The sequence below is a fragment of the Hyla sarda genome, chromosome 10, assembly GCF_029499605.1.
Source record: "Hyla sarda isolate aHylSar1 chromosome 10, aHylSar1.hap1, whole genome shotgun sequence".
In the NCBI taxonomy this organism is placed as follows: Eukaryota; Metazoa; Chordata; class Amphibia; order Anura; family Hylidae; genus Hyla; species Hyla sarda.
In genome coordinates, this window is record NC_079198.1 from 31,119,875 (window position 1) to 31,136,279 (window position 16,405).

General features: G+C 45.4%; 1 protein-coding gene across 1 annotated transcript in view; it reads left to right on the forward strand.

Moving 5' to 3' along the window:
• MYBPC2 (myosin binding protein C2) overlaps positions 1–16,405 on the forward strand; it is a 93,859-nt gene that overhangs the window by 51,769 nt on the left and 25,685 nt on the right. Inside the window, exons 15-21 of the mRNA XM_056541695.1 lie at positions 1,512–1,618; positions 5,299–5,328; positions 5,421–5,560; positions 5,795–5,954; positions 6,062–6,166; positions 6,289–6,477; positions 6,975–7,109. Coding sequence (XP_056397670.1) covers positions 1,512–1,618; positions 5,299–5,328; positions 5,421–5,560; positions 5,795–5,954; positions 6,062–6,166; positions 6,289–6,477; positions 6,975–7,109 — 866 coding nt within the window. The remainder of the gene's footprint in view (positions 1–1,511; positions 1,619–5,298; positions 5,329–5,420; positions 5,561–5,794; positions 5,955–6,061; positions 6,167–6,288; positions 6,478–6,974; positions 7,110–16,405) is intronic.

Below are 16,405 nucleotides of genomic sequence, written 5' to 3' on the forward strand. Positions count from 1 at the left end.
ATCCTTGTATAGCTCTTTGGTCTTGGCCCTTGTGAAGAGTTTAGAATCTAATTGATTACTTCTATGGACAGGTGTCTTTTATACAGGTAACAGGCTGGGACAACAAGCACTCGCTTTAGGCTGTGTTCACAATTTGCGGTACCGCAATTAATTTCTAAGTGCGTTTTTGCCACAAATGGACAAAAAAGTTTAGCATTTTGCAGCGATTTACATAATTAGCAATACCTTGATTTCTGGGTGATTGATGTGATGGATCAAATACTTATTTCACTGAGCAAAATGCAAATCCATCCATGTTTTATTTGAAATGTGATTTTTGTTGTTATTCTGTCTCTCACAGTTTGAATAAACTGACCATTAAAATTATAGACTGATCTTTTTAATGCCAATAGGCAAATGTTCAAAATCAGCAGGTGGGCAAATATTTTTTTCCTTAACTGTATATGTATATTTATGTCTATAAGTTTGTTCCCAATGGGGGCTATTTACCAATGTGTTTCCAATGGTTTTTTTTATCAGGTTTTACGGCTAATTACCCCGTAAAATTGCGCCACCCACTGGTTTTTGGCACCACTTCTCATGCTATACAGTAAATGTTTGCTCTGTATGCCTGTATCTATTACCAATCTAAGGAAGGGGAAATTTACCCCGAAACATGTTATTGTTATGTTATCTATCTGGAAGAAACTGTGTCAACTTTGATTTGACAACATTTTTGTCTTGGAACCTCATTTTTCGAGTGCTGCGCCAAATTACAGTGATCTCCTGACATGTCTTAGTGAAGACTTGAATTTTCCATGAGATTCTTCAGTATGTTTTCTAAGACCTCTACATTTTACTTTGGCTCTGGTATTCTTCCTGCTTCACTAGAACAGTTTAAGAATTAAAAGCTGAGCTGTAATTGTTTGTTATTGGCGGTTAAGAGTTTTTTTTTTTAATAGTTTTTAATTTCCCCATTGTGTTATGCCTAGTGTAGGGCCTTAGGGGGTGGTATATAACACAGGGATCCTTGCATAGTCTCAATACTAATAGTTATGTGATGAGCATTTAAAAATGCTACATTACTGTTTTCATGAATATGATCAACCCTTCTTTACAGCTCAGAGACACATCAATGCCTTCATTCTTAGAATCTTGAATGGTGGCAGCTACATGTGCGTTTGCTATAGCATTGAAGATGATGTGATTCAGTCTCCCACAGCTGCTCGAGCTATGCTCAGGATAACCAGTTAAAGGAAGAGCAGAAGATACCCAAATGCTGTATCTCCGTCTCTCCCTTAGAGATACATGGAGGGGGTGTTGGCCACACTTTTGTGCCGTGGTCAACAGAGAGAGCTGGGGTGCCAGGCCGAAGATCGCGGGGGATCCCAGAGGTCAAACCCCCTGCGATCTGACATTTATCCCCTATCCTGTAGATAGGGGATAAGATGCTTGGCATCAGAGTACCCCTTTGGAGATAGGATGGTTAAAGCATATATAATGTTATAAGATAAATACATTTATCATTGCAGGATTCACAAGCTGGTGATTGACGATGTGAAGCCAGAAGATGAAGCTGACTACACTTTTGTTCCCAATGGGTTCGCTTTGACTCTTTCTGCTAAACTAAATTTCCTTGGTAAATGTATATTCATCTTAAATTGGGTTGTAAACTATTTGTCCATAGTGACCCTTGTCCCATGCCTGTTTCAAATATCTATAACAAAACACTTGCCTCTCTCCGTTTGAGGCCTAAGGCCTTAGATTACATACATTTGCGGCAGTACATTTGATCTGGTTAATACACGGAGGATGTTTACTGCATATTGTGTTACAGATACTGCTTTTGGGCAAAACTAGCCTTAGACCGCAGGCACATGGCAGTGAACACACAAATACTAACCCACTGGCACACAGTGTGCCATTTTGTTTGTTGTTCATATGGTAACCATATTATAGCAACAAGTTTTGCCATAGAAGCACTGTTTTGGATGAAAATACCTCTTTATTAAAGAATCTGATGGGATTCCATAAAAATCTGTTTTACTCAGCATGAAATCTACGACAAAAGAACATCTAATAGAGGCTTGAAGGTTGTATGAAATAGCTATATGTTAAAGTGCATAAGGCCCAAGACTTATAGTCTGCAACAATTTAAATGGAGCCAATAAGCTGATAAGCTGAGCAGATTGCCATATATCTTTGAGGGTGGAAGATTTTGTAGAATTTGTTGTTTATTGACTAATTCTCTAATCTTTCCATGCTGTTTTCCCATAAAATATATATTAACCCCATAAGGACTCTTTTTTCCTCCTCACCTTCTAAAAATCATAAAGCATTCAATTTTGCACCAGCAGACCCATATGAATCTGTTTTTTTGTGTCACCAATTGTACTTTGTAATGACATCACATATTTTATAACATAAATTGCGGTGACACAAAAACAAACTTATTTGTGGGGTGAAATAAAAAAAAACTTTTAGGGGCTTCCATTTCTCCGCAGTACATTTTTTCGGTAATAAATGACACCTTTTCTTTATTCTGTAGGTCCACACATTCACAAGGATACCCAATTTATATAGGTTTTATTTTATTTTACTACAAAAAATTATAAGTACATGCACCAAAATTAGTATGTTTAAAATTGTCATCTTCTGACCCCTATAACTCTTTAAAGGAGTAGTCCAGTGGTGAACCCAGTGGTGAACAACTTATCCCCTATCCTAAGGATAGGGGATAAGTTTGAGATCGCGGGGGTCCGACCGCTGGGGCCCCCTGCGATCTCCTGTACGGAGCCCCGGCAGCCCGCGGGAAGGGGGCGTGTCGACCTCCGCACGAAACGGCGGCCAACACGCCCCCTCAATACAACTCTATGGCAGAGCCGAAGTGCTGCCTTCGGCAATCTCCGGCTCTGCCATAGAGATGTATTGAGGGGGCATGTCGGCCGCCGCTTCGTGCGGTGGTTGACACCCGCTATCTGGCCGGAGAGCCTGGCCCCCGTACAGAGAGATCGCAGGGGGCCCCAGCGGCTGGACCCCCCCCCGCGATTTCAAACTTATCCCCTATGCTTAGGATAGGGGATAAGTTTTTCACCACTGGACTACACCTTTAATTTTTTTCCATATTGGGCTATATGAGGGCTCATTTCTTGCGCCATGATCTGCAGTTTTTAGTGGTTCCATTTTTGTTTTGATGGGACTTTTTAATCGCTTTGTATTCATTTTTTTATGATATTTGAAGTGACCAAAAATGCCCAATTTTGGGCTTTGGTATTGTTTTTTTTACATGTACGCCATTGACCGTGCGGTTAAACTAACCTTATATTTTAATAGTTGGGACATTTACGCATGTGGGGATACCACATATGTTTATGTTTAATTTTTATTTCATTATTTTATTTAAAAAACTGGAAATGAAGGGGGATTCAAACAGTTTTTGGGGAGGGGCTTATTCATATTTATTCCTTTTTTTTTTTTTTACACCTTTAACCTTTTAAGGACTCAGGGCATACCTGTACGCCCTGAGCCCGGCCCCGGTGTGAAAAACGGGGTCATGCCGTGACCCTGCATCACACCGGGTCGGTCCCGGCTGCTAACGATAGGCGGGACCCTGGGCTAACAGCGTGCGGCACAGATCGTTGTGCCGCACGCTGTTAACCCTTCAGATGCGGCGATCAAAGTTGACCGCCGTGTCTGAAAACAAAAGTAAACGCTTCACGGCAGCTCAGTCGGGCTGATCGGGACATCGCGATAAAATCATGATGTTCCGATCAGCTGGGACGCAGACGGAGGTCCCCTAACTTCTCTCGGCGGCATCCGATTGTCGATTGATTGCTCCAAGGCTGAACTACAGGCTTGAGCAATTAAGCCCCTATCTGACTGATCCGTGCAAAGCTATGGCTTTGCAGGGATCAGCATAGGAGATCAGTGTGTGCAGTGTTATAGGTCCCTAAGGGAGCTATAGCACTGCAAAAAAAAAGTGAAAAAAAAAAGTTAACAAAGGTCATTTAACCCCTTCCCTAATAAAAGTTTGAATCACCCCCCTTTTCCCATAAAAAAACTGTGTAAATAAAAATAAAAATTAACATATGTGGTATCGCCGCGTGCGTAAATGTCCAAACTATAAAATGATATCATTAAGTCCAAAATAGCGTATTTTTGTTCACTTTTTATATCATAAAAAAATGAATGAAAAGCGATCAAAAAGTCCGATCAACACAAAAATGGTACCGATAAAAATTTCAGAACACGGCTCAAAAAATGAGTCCTCATACCGGCCCGTATGCGAAAAAATTTAAAAGTTACAGGGGTCAGAAGATGACAATTTTAAACGTATACATTTTCCTGCATGTAGTTATGATTTTTTTCAGAAGTGCGACAAAATCAAACCTATATAAGTAGGGTATCATTTTAACCGTATGGACCTACAGAATAAAGATAAGGTGTAATTGTGACCAAAAAATGCACTGCATAGAAACGGAAGCCCCCAAAAGTTACAAAATTTAATTGTTTCCTCAATTTTGTCGCACAATGATTTTTTTTCCGTTTTGCTGTGGATTTTTTGGTAAAAAGACTAATGTCACTGCAAAGTAGAAAAGATGGCACAAAAAATAAGTCATCATATGGATTTTTAGGTGCAAAATTTAAAGCGTTATGATTTTTAGAAGGTAATGAGGAAAAAATGAAAATGCAAAAACGGAAAAAACACTGAGTCCTTAAGGGGTTAACTTTTTTTTAGCGTCCTATAGGGAGCTATAACATGTAAAAACAAAAGGAAAAATAGCCAGCACAGCAACCTAATACACAGGTGCCCGCTGCTGTGGCAAATACAAAATGTACAAAAAAGAAAGTTGCAACAGCACTCTACGTCAAAAAATGGAGGGTCTTAGCGCACTTTTTGATCAAAATGTGCGCTAAGAGCCTCCATTTTTTTTTACCTAGAGTGGGAGCTATACCATGCCATAGCATAGTATTCATCAGTGTTCTCGGTGCTCTGCTGCTCCACCCTGCATGGCTGGTTGGGAGTTGCAGAAGATCAATCGGACGGGGAGGAGGCAGCTAAGGGCCCTTCCGCCATCCTCTCAGCTGATCGGCACATTGGGATTTCATTGCGATGGTCCTGATCAGCTCCGCTTAGCTGCCGGGATCTTTTCACTTTCATTTTAGACACCGCAATCAACTTTTATTGTGGCGTCTAAAGGGTTAGCGCCGGGTACCCGCCTCATTGGTGATGCCCGGCATTAACCTTGGGTCCTGGCTAGGATTTATGAAACACCTTAATAGTGACATGATAATAATTATATTATGTTTTCTTTTCAGAAATCAAAGTGGAGTATGTTCCACGTCAAGGTAAGTGACGGCAAAATAAATATCTCAATATATAGAGTCTTCAGTGTATGGACTATGAAAAGTTACCTGCAATCTGATTTATGTTTCTCTAGAACCACCTAAAATCCACTTGGACTGCTCCGGTGGGGAACATATCAACACCATTATTGTTGTGGCTGGAAACAAACTGCGTTTTGATGTTCCGATCACTGGAGAACCTGCACCAACTGTATCCTGGTTCAGAAAAGGACAGGCAAGTTAATAGCAATGGTCATAAATAAGATGCTAAAAAGCATGAATGTCTGATCAGAAGTGCAATATACACATAAGAGCATTGCAATCATGTATTTTTAGGATTTTCCAACAAACACATTAACATGCTTACTTTATTAGCCAAATATTGTGTTTGCATTTGACCATTATGTATCTGAATGCCATAGTCCAACTATAAGACTGCAATTTACTTATCTGACTTATTTACTAACAGGAGTTTAAAGATACAGAAGGACGCGTGCATATTGAGCTTAGGACAGAGCTAAGCAGCCTAGTAATTGAAGGAGCTGAGAGGTCTGATGAAGGCCAATATGACATTGTGGTGACCAACCCTGTTGGTGAAGACAAGGCCACCCTGATCGTCAAAGTAGTGGGTAAACTGAACTTTATGTTTTATCATCTCTAAGTGTTCCAGAAATACTGTATTGAATTAAAGTCTTTTATTACCTGATTTTAAATGTTTATTATTTTCATTTTTAAGATGTGCCTGATCCTCCCGAGAATGTTCGCATCACCAGTGTTGGTGAGGACTGGGCTAGTGTTGTTTGGGAACCTCCAAAATATAATGGTGGAAAGGAGGTAACAGGTGAGCAAAATGTACTGAAAAATGTACTGAATAATATTTTCTTTGAACGGAATTTTATCTTTTCAACTACAGTCTCACTTAAGCACTACTAATGTATTAATATGACTTTTGCCATATTTTAGGATACCTCATTGAAAGAAAGAAGAAAGGTAGTCAGAGATGGATGAAGATGAACTTTGAAGTGTACCCAGAGACCTCATATCAGTCAGTAAAGATGATTGAAGGCATCATGTATGAAATTAGAGTGTTTGCTGTAAATGACATTGGTATATCCCAGCAAGCCAACACATCCAAACCATTTATGCCAATTGGTAAGTGACTCAGTGGATGGGACAATTAACATGTTTTTTATTTTATTCTTAATGTAAAAGCATACCAATGTACAGGAAGAACCTCAATGCGGCCATATCTTGGTTGTGTGATACTGATCTAACAGTGTATCATGTCATGTCTTTTTTTTTAGAGAACTGCAAAATATTCACTTTACAATAGCTATTAGAAAATAGCTATTCAAAACTTGTCTTCTTTGGAAAAAAAATATTGCCTGGTTATGTAAATCTGGTTATGTCTTCAAGATGGTAAATGAGTAAAAAAAAAAAAAAAAAAAAAAAAAAAAACATGCATGTGGGGTTAGAAATATCCTGTGTTTCATTGGGTCTTGCCAAAACATTGTGGATTTCATTTTTAATTTCCACTGCTATAAAATTATTTTGACCAAAACAATGAGATCAATAAACATTTTATATTAGTAAATAGGACTTTATATGTCATTCAGAGTTTCTTAGACTAATAATATTCATTTTCTAAGCTCCAACGAGTGAACCTCTACATTTGACGGTTGATGACGTCACAGACACAACCTGCACCCTTAAGTGGAGACCACCAGATCGTATTGGAGCTGGAGGAATTGATGGGTATTTGATTGAGTACCGCAAAGAAGGAGGTGAGTCTCTGATGATTTCCTAATATGAGATGCAGTAAGTATTTATAAAAAAAGAAAACTACAACAAAACATATAATTTTTGCTTTAGTTAGCTGAGGTTCTGTGGTCCTACAAAGAGAAATGATTCCATGTGCAAAACCTTCAGCTCTATAGAGCAGGTACACATCCACTTTAAAATGGAAATTTAATTGAAATGTTATTTATATAAACCCATAGGTAATAGTGACAAGAGGTTGTCTTCAAAGTCATCCCTAAAGTTTTACTGTCATAGTTAGAGATGAGAGAATTTTTGAAAATTCGATTCAGCCCATTTGCCAAATTTTCCGAAAAAATTTGTTTTGGTCCGAATTTATTCGTGGCAAATCTCTATTAAAAACTGCTATTTCTGGGCTACAGAGAGCTCAATAGGGGTGTAGAACATTTGCATTGGCGTAACACGCATAGGGAGTCTGTTGTGTTAGTGAATACTGTTATAATACTCTTATTCAGTATGACGTGCAGATTAGAGGCATCGCTATTAAAATCACTGTTGCAGAGCGGCACAATGACAGAGCCTGGAGGTGGCATCAGAATGTGGAGACCATATAGTGCCTGAATGACACAACCTGGAGGTGCCGTAAACATAAGTAGACCATATAGTGGCTTAAAGACACAGCCTGGAGGTGCCTGAAGCATGAGGAGACCATATAGTGGCTGAATGACACAGCTTGGAGTTGGTGGCAGCAAGAGGAGACCATATAGTGCCTGAATGGCACAGCCTAGAGTAGGCGTCAGCAAGAGGAGACCATATTGTAGCTGAATGACACAGCGTGGTGGTGTCAGCAGCATCAGAAGACCATATAGTGTCTGAATGACACAGCGTGGAGGTGGCTGTGGCATGAGGAGACCATATAGTGGCTGAATGACCCAGCCTGGAGGTTGGCTACAGCCTGACAAGACCATAGGGCCTCACAATTCAAAAGATTAAAGATATTTTTAACATTTTAATTGAAGATTTCAAATAGATGAACCTAAAAAGTTTTATTTATTGTGCAAGCAGCATGAGGAGACCAGTGAAACAGACTGGAGGTGGCAGCAGCAAGAGGAGACCATATAGTGGCTGAATGACACAGCCTGGAGATGGCGGAAGCATGAATAGACCATATAGTGACTGAATGACACAGACTGGAGCTTGTGAAAGTAGGAGGAGACCATATAGTGGCTGAATGACACAGCCTGGAGTTGGGGGCAGCAAGAGGAGACCATATAGTGGCTGAATGACACAGCCTGGAGGTGGCGGAAGCATGAGGAGACCATATAGTGGCAGAATGAAACAGCCTGTAGGTGGCGGAAGCATTAGTAGACCATATAGTGGCTGAATGGCAAAGCCTGGAGTTGGCAGCAGCAAGAGGAGACCATATAGTGGCTGAATGACACAGCCTGGAGCTGGCATCAGCATGAGGAGAACATATGGTGGCTGAATGAGACAGCCTGAAGGTGGCATCAGCATGAGGAGAACATATGCTGGCAGTTTGAGACAGCCTGGAGCTGGCATCAGCATGAGGAGAACATATGGTGGCAGAATGAGAGAGTCTTGGAGCTGGCATCAGCATGAGGAGAGCATATGGTGGCAGTATAAGACAGCCTGGAGCTGGCATCATCATGAGGAGAACATATGGTGGCAGTATAAGACAGCCTGGAACTGGCATCAGCATGAGGAAAACATATGGTGACAGTATGAGACAGCCTGAAGCTGCCATCAGCATGAGGAAAAGATATGGTGACAGTATAAGACAGCCTGGAGCTGGCATCAGCATGAGGAGAACATATGGTGGCAGTATGAGACAGTCCTGAAAGTCGGGCAGTGGATGGCATTAAATGTGTGGCATCAGGCGGGTGGCAGGATCATAATAGTAGCTGAGGCAGGTAGGCAGAAGAAAACGGTCTCTTTTGTAAAAGTGTTAGTGTGCACAAGTAAGTATTGAGGACACGCATTACGTAAAACTTAACTTTGAATAATATTCTTAGGATAAAATATATGGACCCAAAATATTCCACCTACAAAAGGTCGAAGGGAACAACACATGGTCCATTTTAAACATTGGGGGTAAAAACTTCCCCAGTAAGGCCCTACTCTCGGACTATTAATTGCCTTATTGGCAAGTGTTACTTGCCCTGAAAAGGGTGGCCCCACACAGGAACCTCTCCCTATTTATACTTAAAAACCCTGGGAAATGGCAGTGTTTGTAGGTGGAAATAGGGAGAGGTTCCTGTTTGGGGCTGCACTTTTTCGGGAAAGTAACACTTGCCAAGAAAAGAATTAATAATGCAAGAATAGAGCCTTACAGGGGTCAGTATCTCCACATTTTTGGTGGACAGACGAGTTCTTCTCTAGTTTACTATGGCACCCATCGCACTAAACACCCGCTCTGATGGCACACCACTGGCCGGGCAGGACAGCTTTTCCAGGGAAAACTGCTAGTTGCGGCCAAAAATCAAGTTTGGCTGCCCAGAAGTCCAGAGGATCTTCAAAGTGTGTTGGCAGGGTCATGTCAAGGTGTGCCACCACCTGCTGGTTCAGGTCCTACTCCAGGTCTACCTGCTGCTGATGAGTTGCTTCACTATGTGGGTGAAGAAAGCTACTCATCAGCAACTGTAGACTCAGGCTGCTGCTGATGGAGCTGGTACTGCTCCTGCAACCCCACCCCTCCCCAGCATCCATGGCAGTGGAAGGTGAGCACAGAGGGACTCCCGAGTCAAACCTGCGAGAGGATGGCATTGGCCAACTGACTACATAGGATGTCTCTCTAGTAGGTCAGTTTGTCCTCCCTTTCAGTGGGTGTAAAAAAGGCCCCCATTTTGCGCCAGTAGCGAGGGTCCAATAAGGTGGAGAGGCAGAAGTTATCCCGCTGCCGAATGGTGACAATTCAGCGGTCACTATGAAAGCAAGTGACCATGCATCGTGCCATTTGTGCAAGTGACTCAGAAGGACTCCCTGCCTCTATCCCCACTGCATACTGCCATGGTGTGTCTGGGTCCTCTGTCTTGCCTTTCTCATAATCCTCTAGCTCCTCTGGCTGCTTCTCCTCTCCTGTCAGATGACTAGAAAACCGCCCATTTTGCAAAACCTAAACTGTGCTCCACTGTGCCCCTCCCCCTCCAGTTCAGCCCCCACAGGGCTCATGTGGCCGTGAGATGGAGGTGCCACGTCTCCAGTGCCCTGACCAGCCATCGTTTTCAACACGTGTAGTAAATGAAGCAGTGGAATGATGTTGTTCATCCCGTAATCCTGGCGACTGACTAATAATGTGGCTTCCTCAAAGGGCCTGAGCAAACGGCAGGTGTCATGAATGAGCTGCCACTGGTTGACATTGAAGTTACACAGGGGAGTTCCCCTATCCATTTGGATCATCAAGAAATCAGTGATGGCTTTTCTCTGTTCATATAGGCGGTCCAACATATGGAAGGTGTAATTTCAACGCGTGGAAAAATCGCAAATAAGACTATGTTGGGGGAAACAGTTCTGACACTGCAGCTCAAGGAGGGTGTGCTTTGCGGTGTACGAGTGGCTGAAATACATGCAAAGTTTCCTTCCCATTGTTAGGATGTCTTGCAGATGGGGGGGAACACTTCAGGAACAGATTGACAACCAGATTGAAAACGTGTGCCATGCAGGGCGCATGGCTCAGGCTTTCTTTTCGCAGCGCAAACAAGATGTTCTTCCCGTTGTCAGTCACCATGGTTCCCATTTCCAATTTTAGTGGAGTAAGCCAGTTCCTCCCCTGTTTGACTCCATTTGCCAAGGCAAACCATGTGAAGAGCAGCGTGACACCGCTGTGCCCTGAACACATGGTATGCTGGAGGTACACTGAGACTTGTCTGTGCAGTGGAGGCTGGTGGAGGACGAGGTGGCAGAGTCGAACACTGTCACAGGACCAATGTCCTGAGAGCGTGGAGGAGGAAGCGGTGTGACCTGTCCAAGTTGCTGTTGTGGCTGTGCAGGAACCACATTTACCCAGTGGGCCGTATAGGACATATATTTTCCCTGACCGCAGTTACAGCTCCATACATTGATGCTGCCGTGCACTTTGGTACCCTCCGACAGGCTCAAGGACTGGCCTTTCTTCTGTTCCACAAAATTGTGCAGGGCTGGTACTGCCTTTTTCGTAAAGATATGACTTCTTGTGACTCTCCACCTCGGCTCGGCACAAGCCATCAATTCTCTGAAAGGGGCAGAGTCCACCACTTGAAAAGGGAGGGACTGCAGCACCAGCAACTTGGACAGGAGCACATTCAGCTTCTGCGCCATTGGATTAGTGGGTGCATACTGTTGTCCCTTGGACATGGCTTCACCGATGGATTGTTGGCAGAATGACTGACTTAAAGTAGGAGGAGCATCTTGAGGGACAGAAGATGGGTATGACACACAGCTCCCTTCGGCTAAGGTGGTGGAGCCTTGGCTGGCTGAATCAGGGAGCGGCGTGCCACTGAGTGATGCAGCAGGCTGGACCACCACATCGGAGCAATGGTTCTCCCAAGCCGCTTTATGGTGTTGCTGCATATGTTGACGCAGGGTCGTGGTGCCAACATTGGGACCCTGGCCACGCTTCACCTTCTTCCGACACATCTTGCATGTGGCCATGTTAACCTCCTCTGGATGCTTGATGAAAAACTGCCACACCGCCAAGTAGCTGATTTTCCCACCAACAGTCCGCACTGATTGACTGCTACTGCCCTGACTCCAGGAACCCCTGTTCCACTACATCCCGGGAAGGTAGTCTGCCACGAAGCCCAAACCCGGGTAGGTTTTGCTCCAGACTTTTCGCTTCTGCCACCAAGCTGACTGCCAACCATGCTACCACCTTGCTGTCTCAGCTGCTGCCTCACGGGCAACCTGCAACCCTTTTCTCCTGATGATGATGAAGCCCCTTCTGCCCCCGGCTCCCAAGTGCAATCGGCTTCATCATCATCGAGTTGTGTCTGCACATCACTGATGTCCTCCTCAGGTTCCTTAAACAGTGTCTGCTTCAGGAGCTTGAACGCTCGCAACACCACCTCCCTCAGTATTTGTCTACAACACCAGCAGGTGTGTACTTTTGGCTGGCCTTTCACAGTAACTGTCACGATGCCGGCTGGCAGGTAGTGGATCCTCTGTGCCAGAGAGGGATTGGCGTGGACCGTGCTAGTGGACCGGTTCTAAGCCACTACTGGTTTTCACCAGAGCCCGCCGCAAAGCGGGATGGTCTTGCTGCGGCGGTAGTGACCAGGTCGTATCCACTAGCAACGGCTCACCTCTCTGGCTGCTGAAGATAGGCGCGGTACAAGGGAGTAGGCAAAAGCAAGGTCGGACGTAGCAGAAGGTCGGGGCAGGCAGCAAGGATCGTAGTCAGGGGCAACGGCAGAAGGTCTGGAAACACAGGCAAGGAACACACAAGGAACGCTTTCACTGGCACTAAGGCAACAAGATCCGGCGAGGGAGTGAAGGGGAAGTGAGGTGATATAGGGAAGTGCACAGGTGTAAACACTAATTGGAACCACTGCGCCAATCAGCGGCGCAGTGGCCCTTTAAATCGCAGAGACCCGGCGCGCGCGCGCCCTAGGGAGCGGGGCCGCGCGCGCCGGGACAGAACAGACGGAGAGCGAGTCAGGTAGGGGAGCCGGGGTGCGCATCGCGAGCGGGCGCTACCCGCATCGCGAATCGCATCCCGGCTGGCAGCGGAATCGCAGCGCCCCGGGTCAGAGGACGTGACCGGAGCGCTGCCGCGGGGAGAGTGAAGCGAGCGCTCCGGGGAGGAGCGGGGACCCGGAGCGCTCGGCGTAACAGTACCCCCCCCTTGGGTCTCCCCCTCTTCTTAGAGCCTGAGAACCTGAGGAGCAGACTTTTGTCTAGGATGTTGTCCTCAGGTTCCCAGGATCTCTCTTCAGGACCACAACCCTCCCAGTCCACTAAAAAAAAAATTTTCCCTCTGACCTTTTTGGCAGCTAGAATTTCTTTGACCGAGAAGATGTCCGAGGAGCCGGAAACAGGAGTGGGAGGAACAGACTTGGGAGAAAAACGGTTGAGGATGAGTGGTTTGAGAAGAGAGACGTGAAAGGCATTAGGGATACGAAGAGAGGGAGGAAGAAGAAGTTTATAAGAGACAGGATTAATTTGACACAAAATTTTGAAAGGACCAAGATAGCGTGGTCCCAACTTGTAGCTAGGGACACGGAAGCGGACATATTTAGCGGAGAGCCATACCTTGTCTCCAGGGGAAAAAACGGGGGGAGCTCTTCTTTTCTTATCTGCGAACTTCTTCATGCGTGATGAAGCCTGTAAGAGAGAATTTTGGGTCTCTCTCCATATGATGGAAAGGTCACGAGAAATTTCATCCACAGCGGGCAGACCAGAGGGCAAGGGAGTAGGGAGGGGGGGAAGAGGGTGACGGCCGTACACCACGAAAAATGGGGATTTGGAGGAAGACTCAGAGACCCTGAAGTTATACGAGAATTCGGCCCATGGGAGGAGATCTGCCCAGTCATCCTGGCGGGAGGAAACAAAATGTCGCAAATAATCACCCAAGATCTGGTTAATCCTTTCTACTTGTCCATTGGACTGGGGATGATATGCAGAAGAAAAATTTAATTTAATCTTGAGTTGTTTACAGAGAGCCCTCCAGAATTTAGACACGAATTGGACGCCTCTATCCGAGACAATCTGCGTAGGCAATCCGTGAAGACGAAAAATGTGTACAAAAAATTGTTTAGCCAACTGAGGCGCAGAAGGAAGACCAGGAAGAGGGATGAAATGTGCCATTTTGGAGAATCGATCAACGACCACCCAAATAACAGTGTTGCCACGGGAAGGGGGTAAATCAGTAATAAAATCCATACCAATCAGAGACCAAGGCTGTTCGGGGACAGGCAGAGGATGAAGAAAACCAGCGGGCTTCTGGCGAGGAGTCTTATCCCGGGCACAGATAGTGCAGGCTCGCACAAAGTCCACAACATCCGTCTCCAGAGTCGGCCACCAATAGAAGCGGGAGATGAGTTGCACAGATTTCTTGATACCCGCATGACCTGCGAGATGGGAGGAGTGACCCCATTTGAGGATTCCGAGGCGTTGGCGAGGAGAAACAAAGGTCTTTCCTGGAGGAGTCTGCCTGATGGAGGCAGGAGAAGTGGAGATCAGGCAGTCAGGTGGAATGATGTGTTGCGGAGAGAGTTCAACTTCTGAGGCATCCGAGGAACGAGAGAGAGCATCGGCCCTAATGTTCTTATCGGCAGGACGAAAGTGAATCTCAAAATTAAATCGGGCAAAGAACAGAGACCACCGGGCCTGGCGAGGATTCAGCCGTTGGGCAGACTGGAGGTAGGAGAGGTTCTTGTGGTCGGTGTAGATAATAACAGGAGAACTTGATCCCTCCAGCAGATGCCTCCATTCCTCAAGTGCTAATTTAATGGCTAGAAGCTCTCGATCCCCGATGGAGTAGTTCCTCTCCGCTGGAGAGAAGGTCCTAGAGAAAAAACCACAAGTGACAGCATGCCCGGAAGAATTTTTTTGTAGAAGAACAGCTCCAGCTCCCACTGAGGAGGCATCAACCTCCAATAGGAAGGGTTTGGAAGGGTCAGGTCTGGAGAGGACGGGAGCCGAAGAAAAGGCAGACTTGAGTCGTTTAAAGGCGTCTTCTGCTTGAGGAGGCCAGGACTTGGGATCAGCATTTTTTTTGGTTAAAGCCACGATAGGAGCCACAATGGTAGAAAAATGTGGAATAAATTGCCTGTAATAATTGGCGAACCCCAAAAAGCGTTGGATAGCACGGAGTCCGGAGGGGCGTGGCCAATCTAAGACGGCAGAGAGTTTGTCTGGATCCATCTGTAGTCCCTGGCCAGAGACCAAATATCCTAGAAAAGGAAGAGATTGGCATTCAAACAGACATTTCTCAATTTTGGCATAGAGTTGGTTGTCACGAAGTCTCTGAAGAACCATACGGACATGCTGGCGGTGTTCTTCTAGATTGGCAGAAAAAATTAGGATATCGTCCAGATATACAACAACACAGGAGTATAACAGATCACGAAAAATTTCATTGACAAAGTCTTGGAAGACGGCAGGGGCGTTGCACAGTCCAAAGGGCATGACCAGATACTCAAAGTGTCCATCTCTGGTGTTAAATGCCGTTTTCCACTCGTCCCCCTCTCTGATGCGGATGAGGTTATAGGCGCCTCTTAAGTCCAATTTAGTGAAGATGTGGGCACCTTGGAGGCGATCAAAGAGTTCAGAGATGAGGGGTAAGGGGTAGCGGTTCTTAACCGTGATTTTATTAAGACCGCGGTAGTCAATGCAAGGACGTAGGGAGCCATCCTTTTTGGACACAAAGAAAAATCCGGCTCCGGCAGGAGAGGAGGATTTACGGATAAAGCCCTTTTTTAGATTCTCCTGGACGTATTCGGACATGGCAAGAGTCTCTGGGGCAGAGAGAGGATAAATTCTGCCCCGGGGTGGAGTAGTGCCCGGGAGGAGGTCGATAGGGCAATCATAAGGCCTGTGAGGAGGTAGAGTCTCAGCTTGTTTTTTGCAGAAAACATCCGCGAAGTCCATATAGGCCTTAGGGAGACCGGTTACTGGAGGAACCACAGAGTTACGGCAAGGGTTACTGGGAACCGGTTTTAGACAGTTCTTGGAACAAGAGGACCCCCAACTCTTGATCTCCCCAGTGGACCAATCCAGGGTAGGGGAATGAAGTTGAAGCCAGGGAAGTCCAAGGAGAATTTCCGAGGTGCAATTGGGGAGGACCAAAAGTTCAATCCTCTCATGATGAGATCCGATGCTCATAAGAAGGGGCTCCGTGCGGAAACGTATGGTACAGTCCAATCTTTCATTATTTACACAATTGATGTAGAGGGGTCTGGCGAGACTGGTCACCGGGATGTTGAACCTGTTGACGAGAGAGGCCAAAATAAAATTTCCTGCAGATCCAGAGTCCAAGAAGGCCACTGTAGAGAAGGAGAAGGCAGAGGCAGACATCCGCACAGGCACAGTAAGACGTGGAGAAGCTGAGTAGACATCAAGGACTGTCTCACCCTTGTGCGGAGTCAGCGTACGTCTTTCCAGGCGGGGAGGACGGATAGGACAATCTCTCAGGAAGTGTTCGGTACTAGCACAGTACAGGCAGAGGTTCTCCATACGGCGTCGTGTCCTCTCTTGAGGTGTCAGGCGAGACCGGTCGACCTGCATAGCCTCCACGGCGGGAGGCACAGGAACAGATTGCAGGGGACCAGAGGAGAGAGGAGCCGAGGAGAAGAAACGCCTCGTGCGAACAGAGTCCATATCTTGG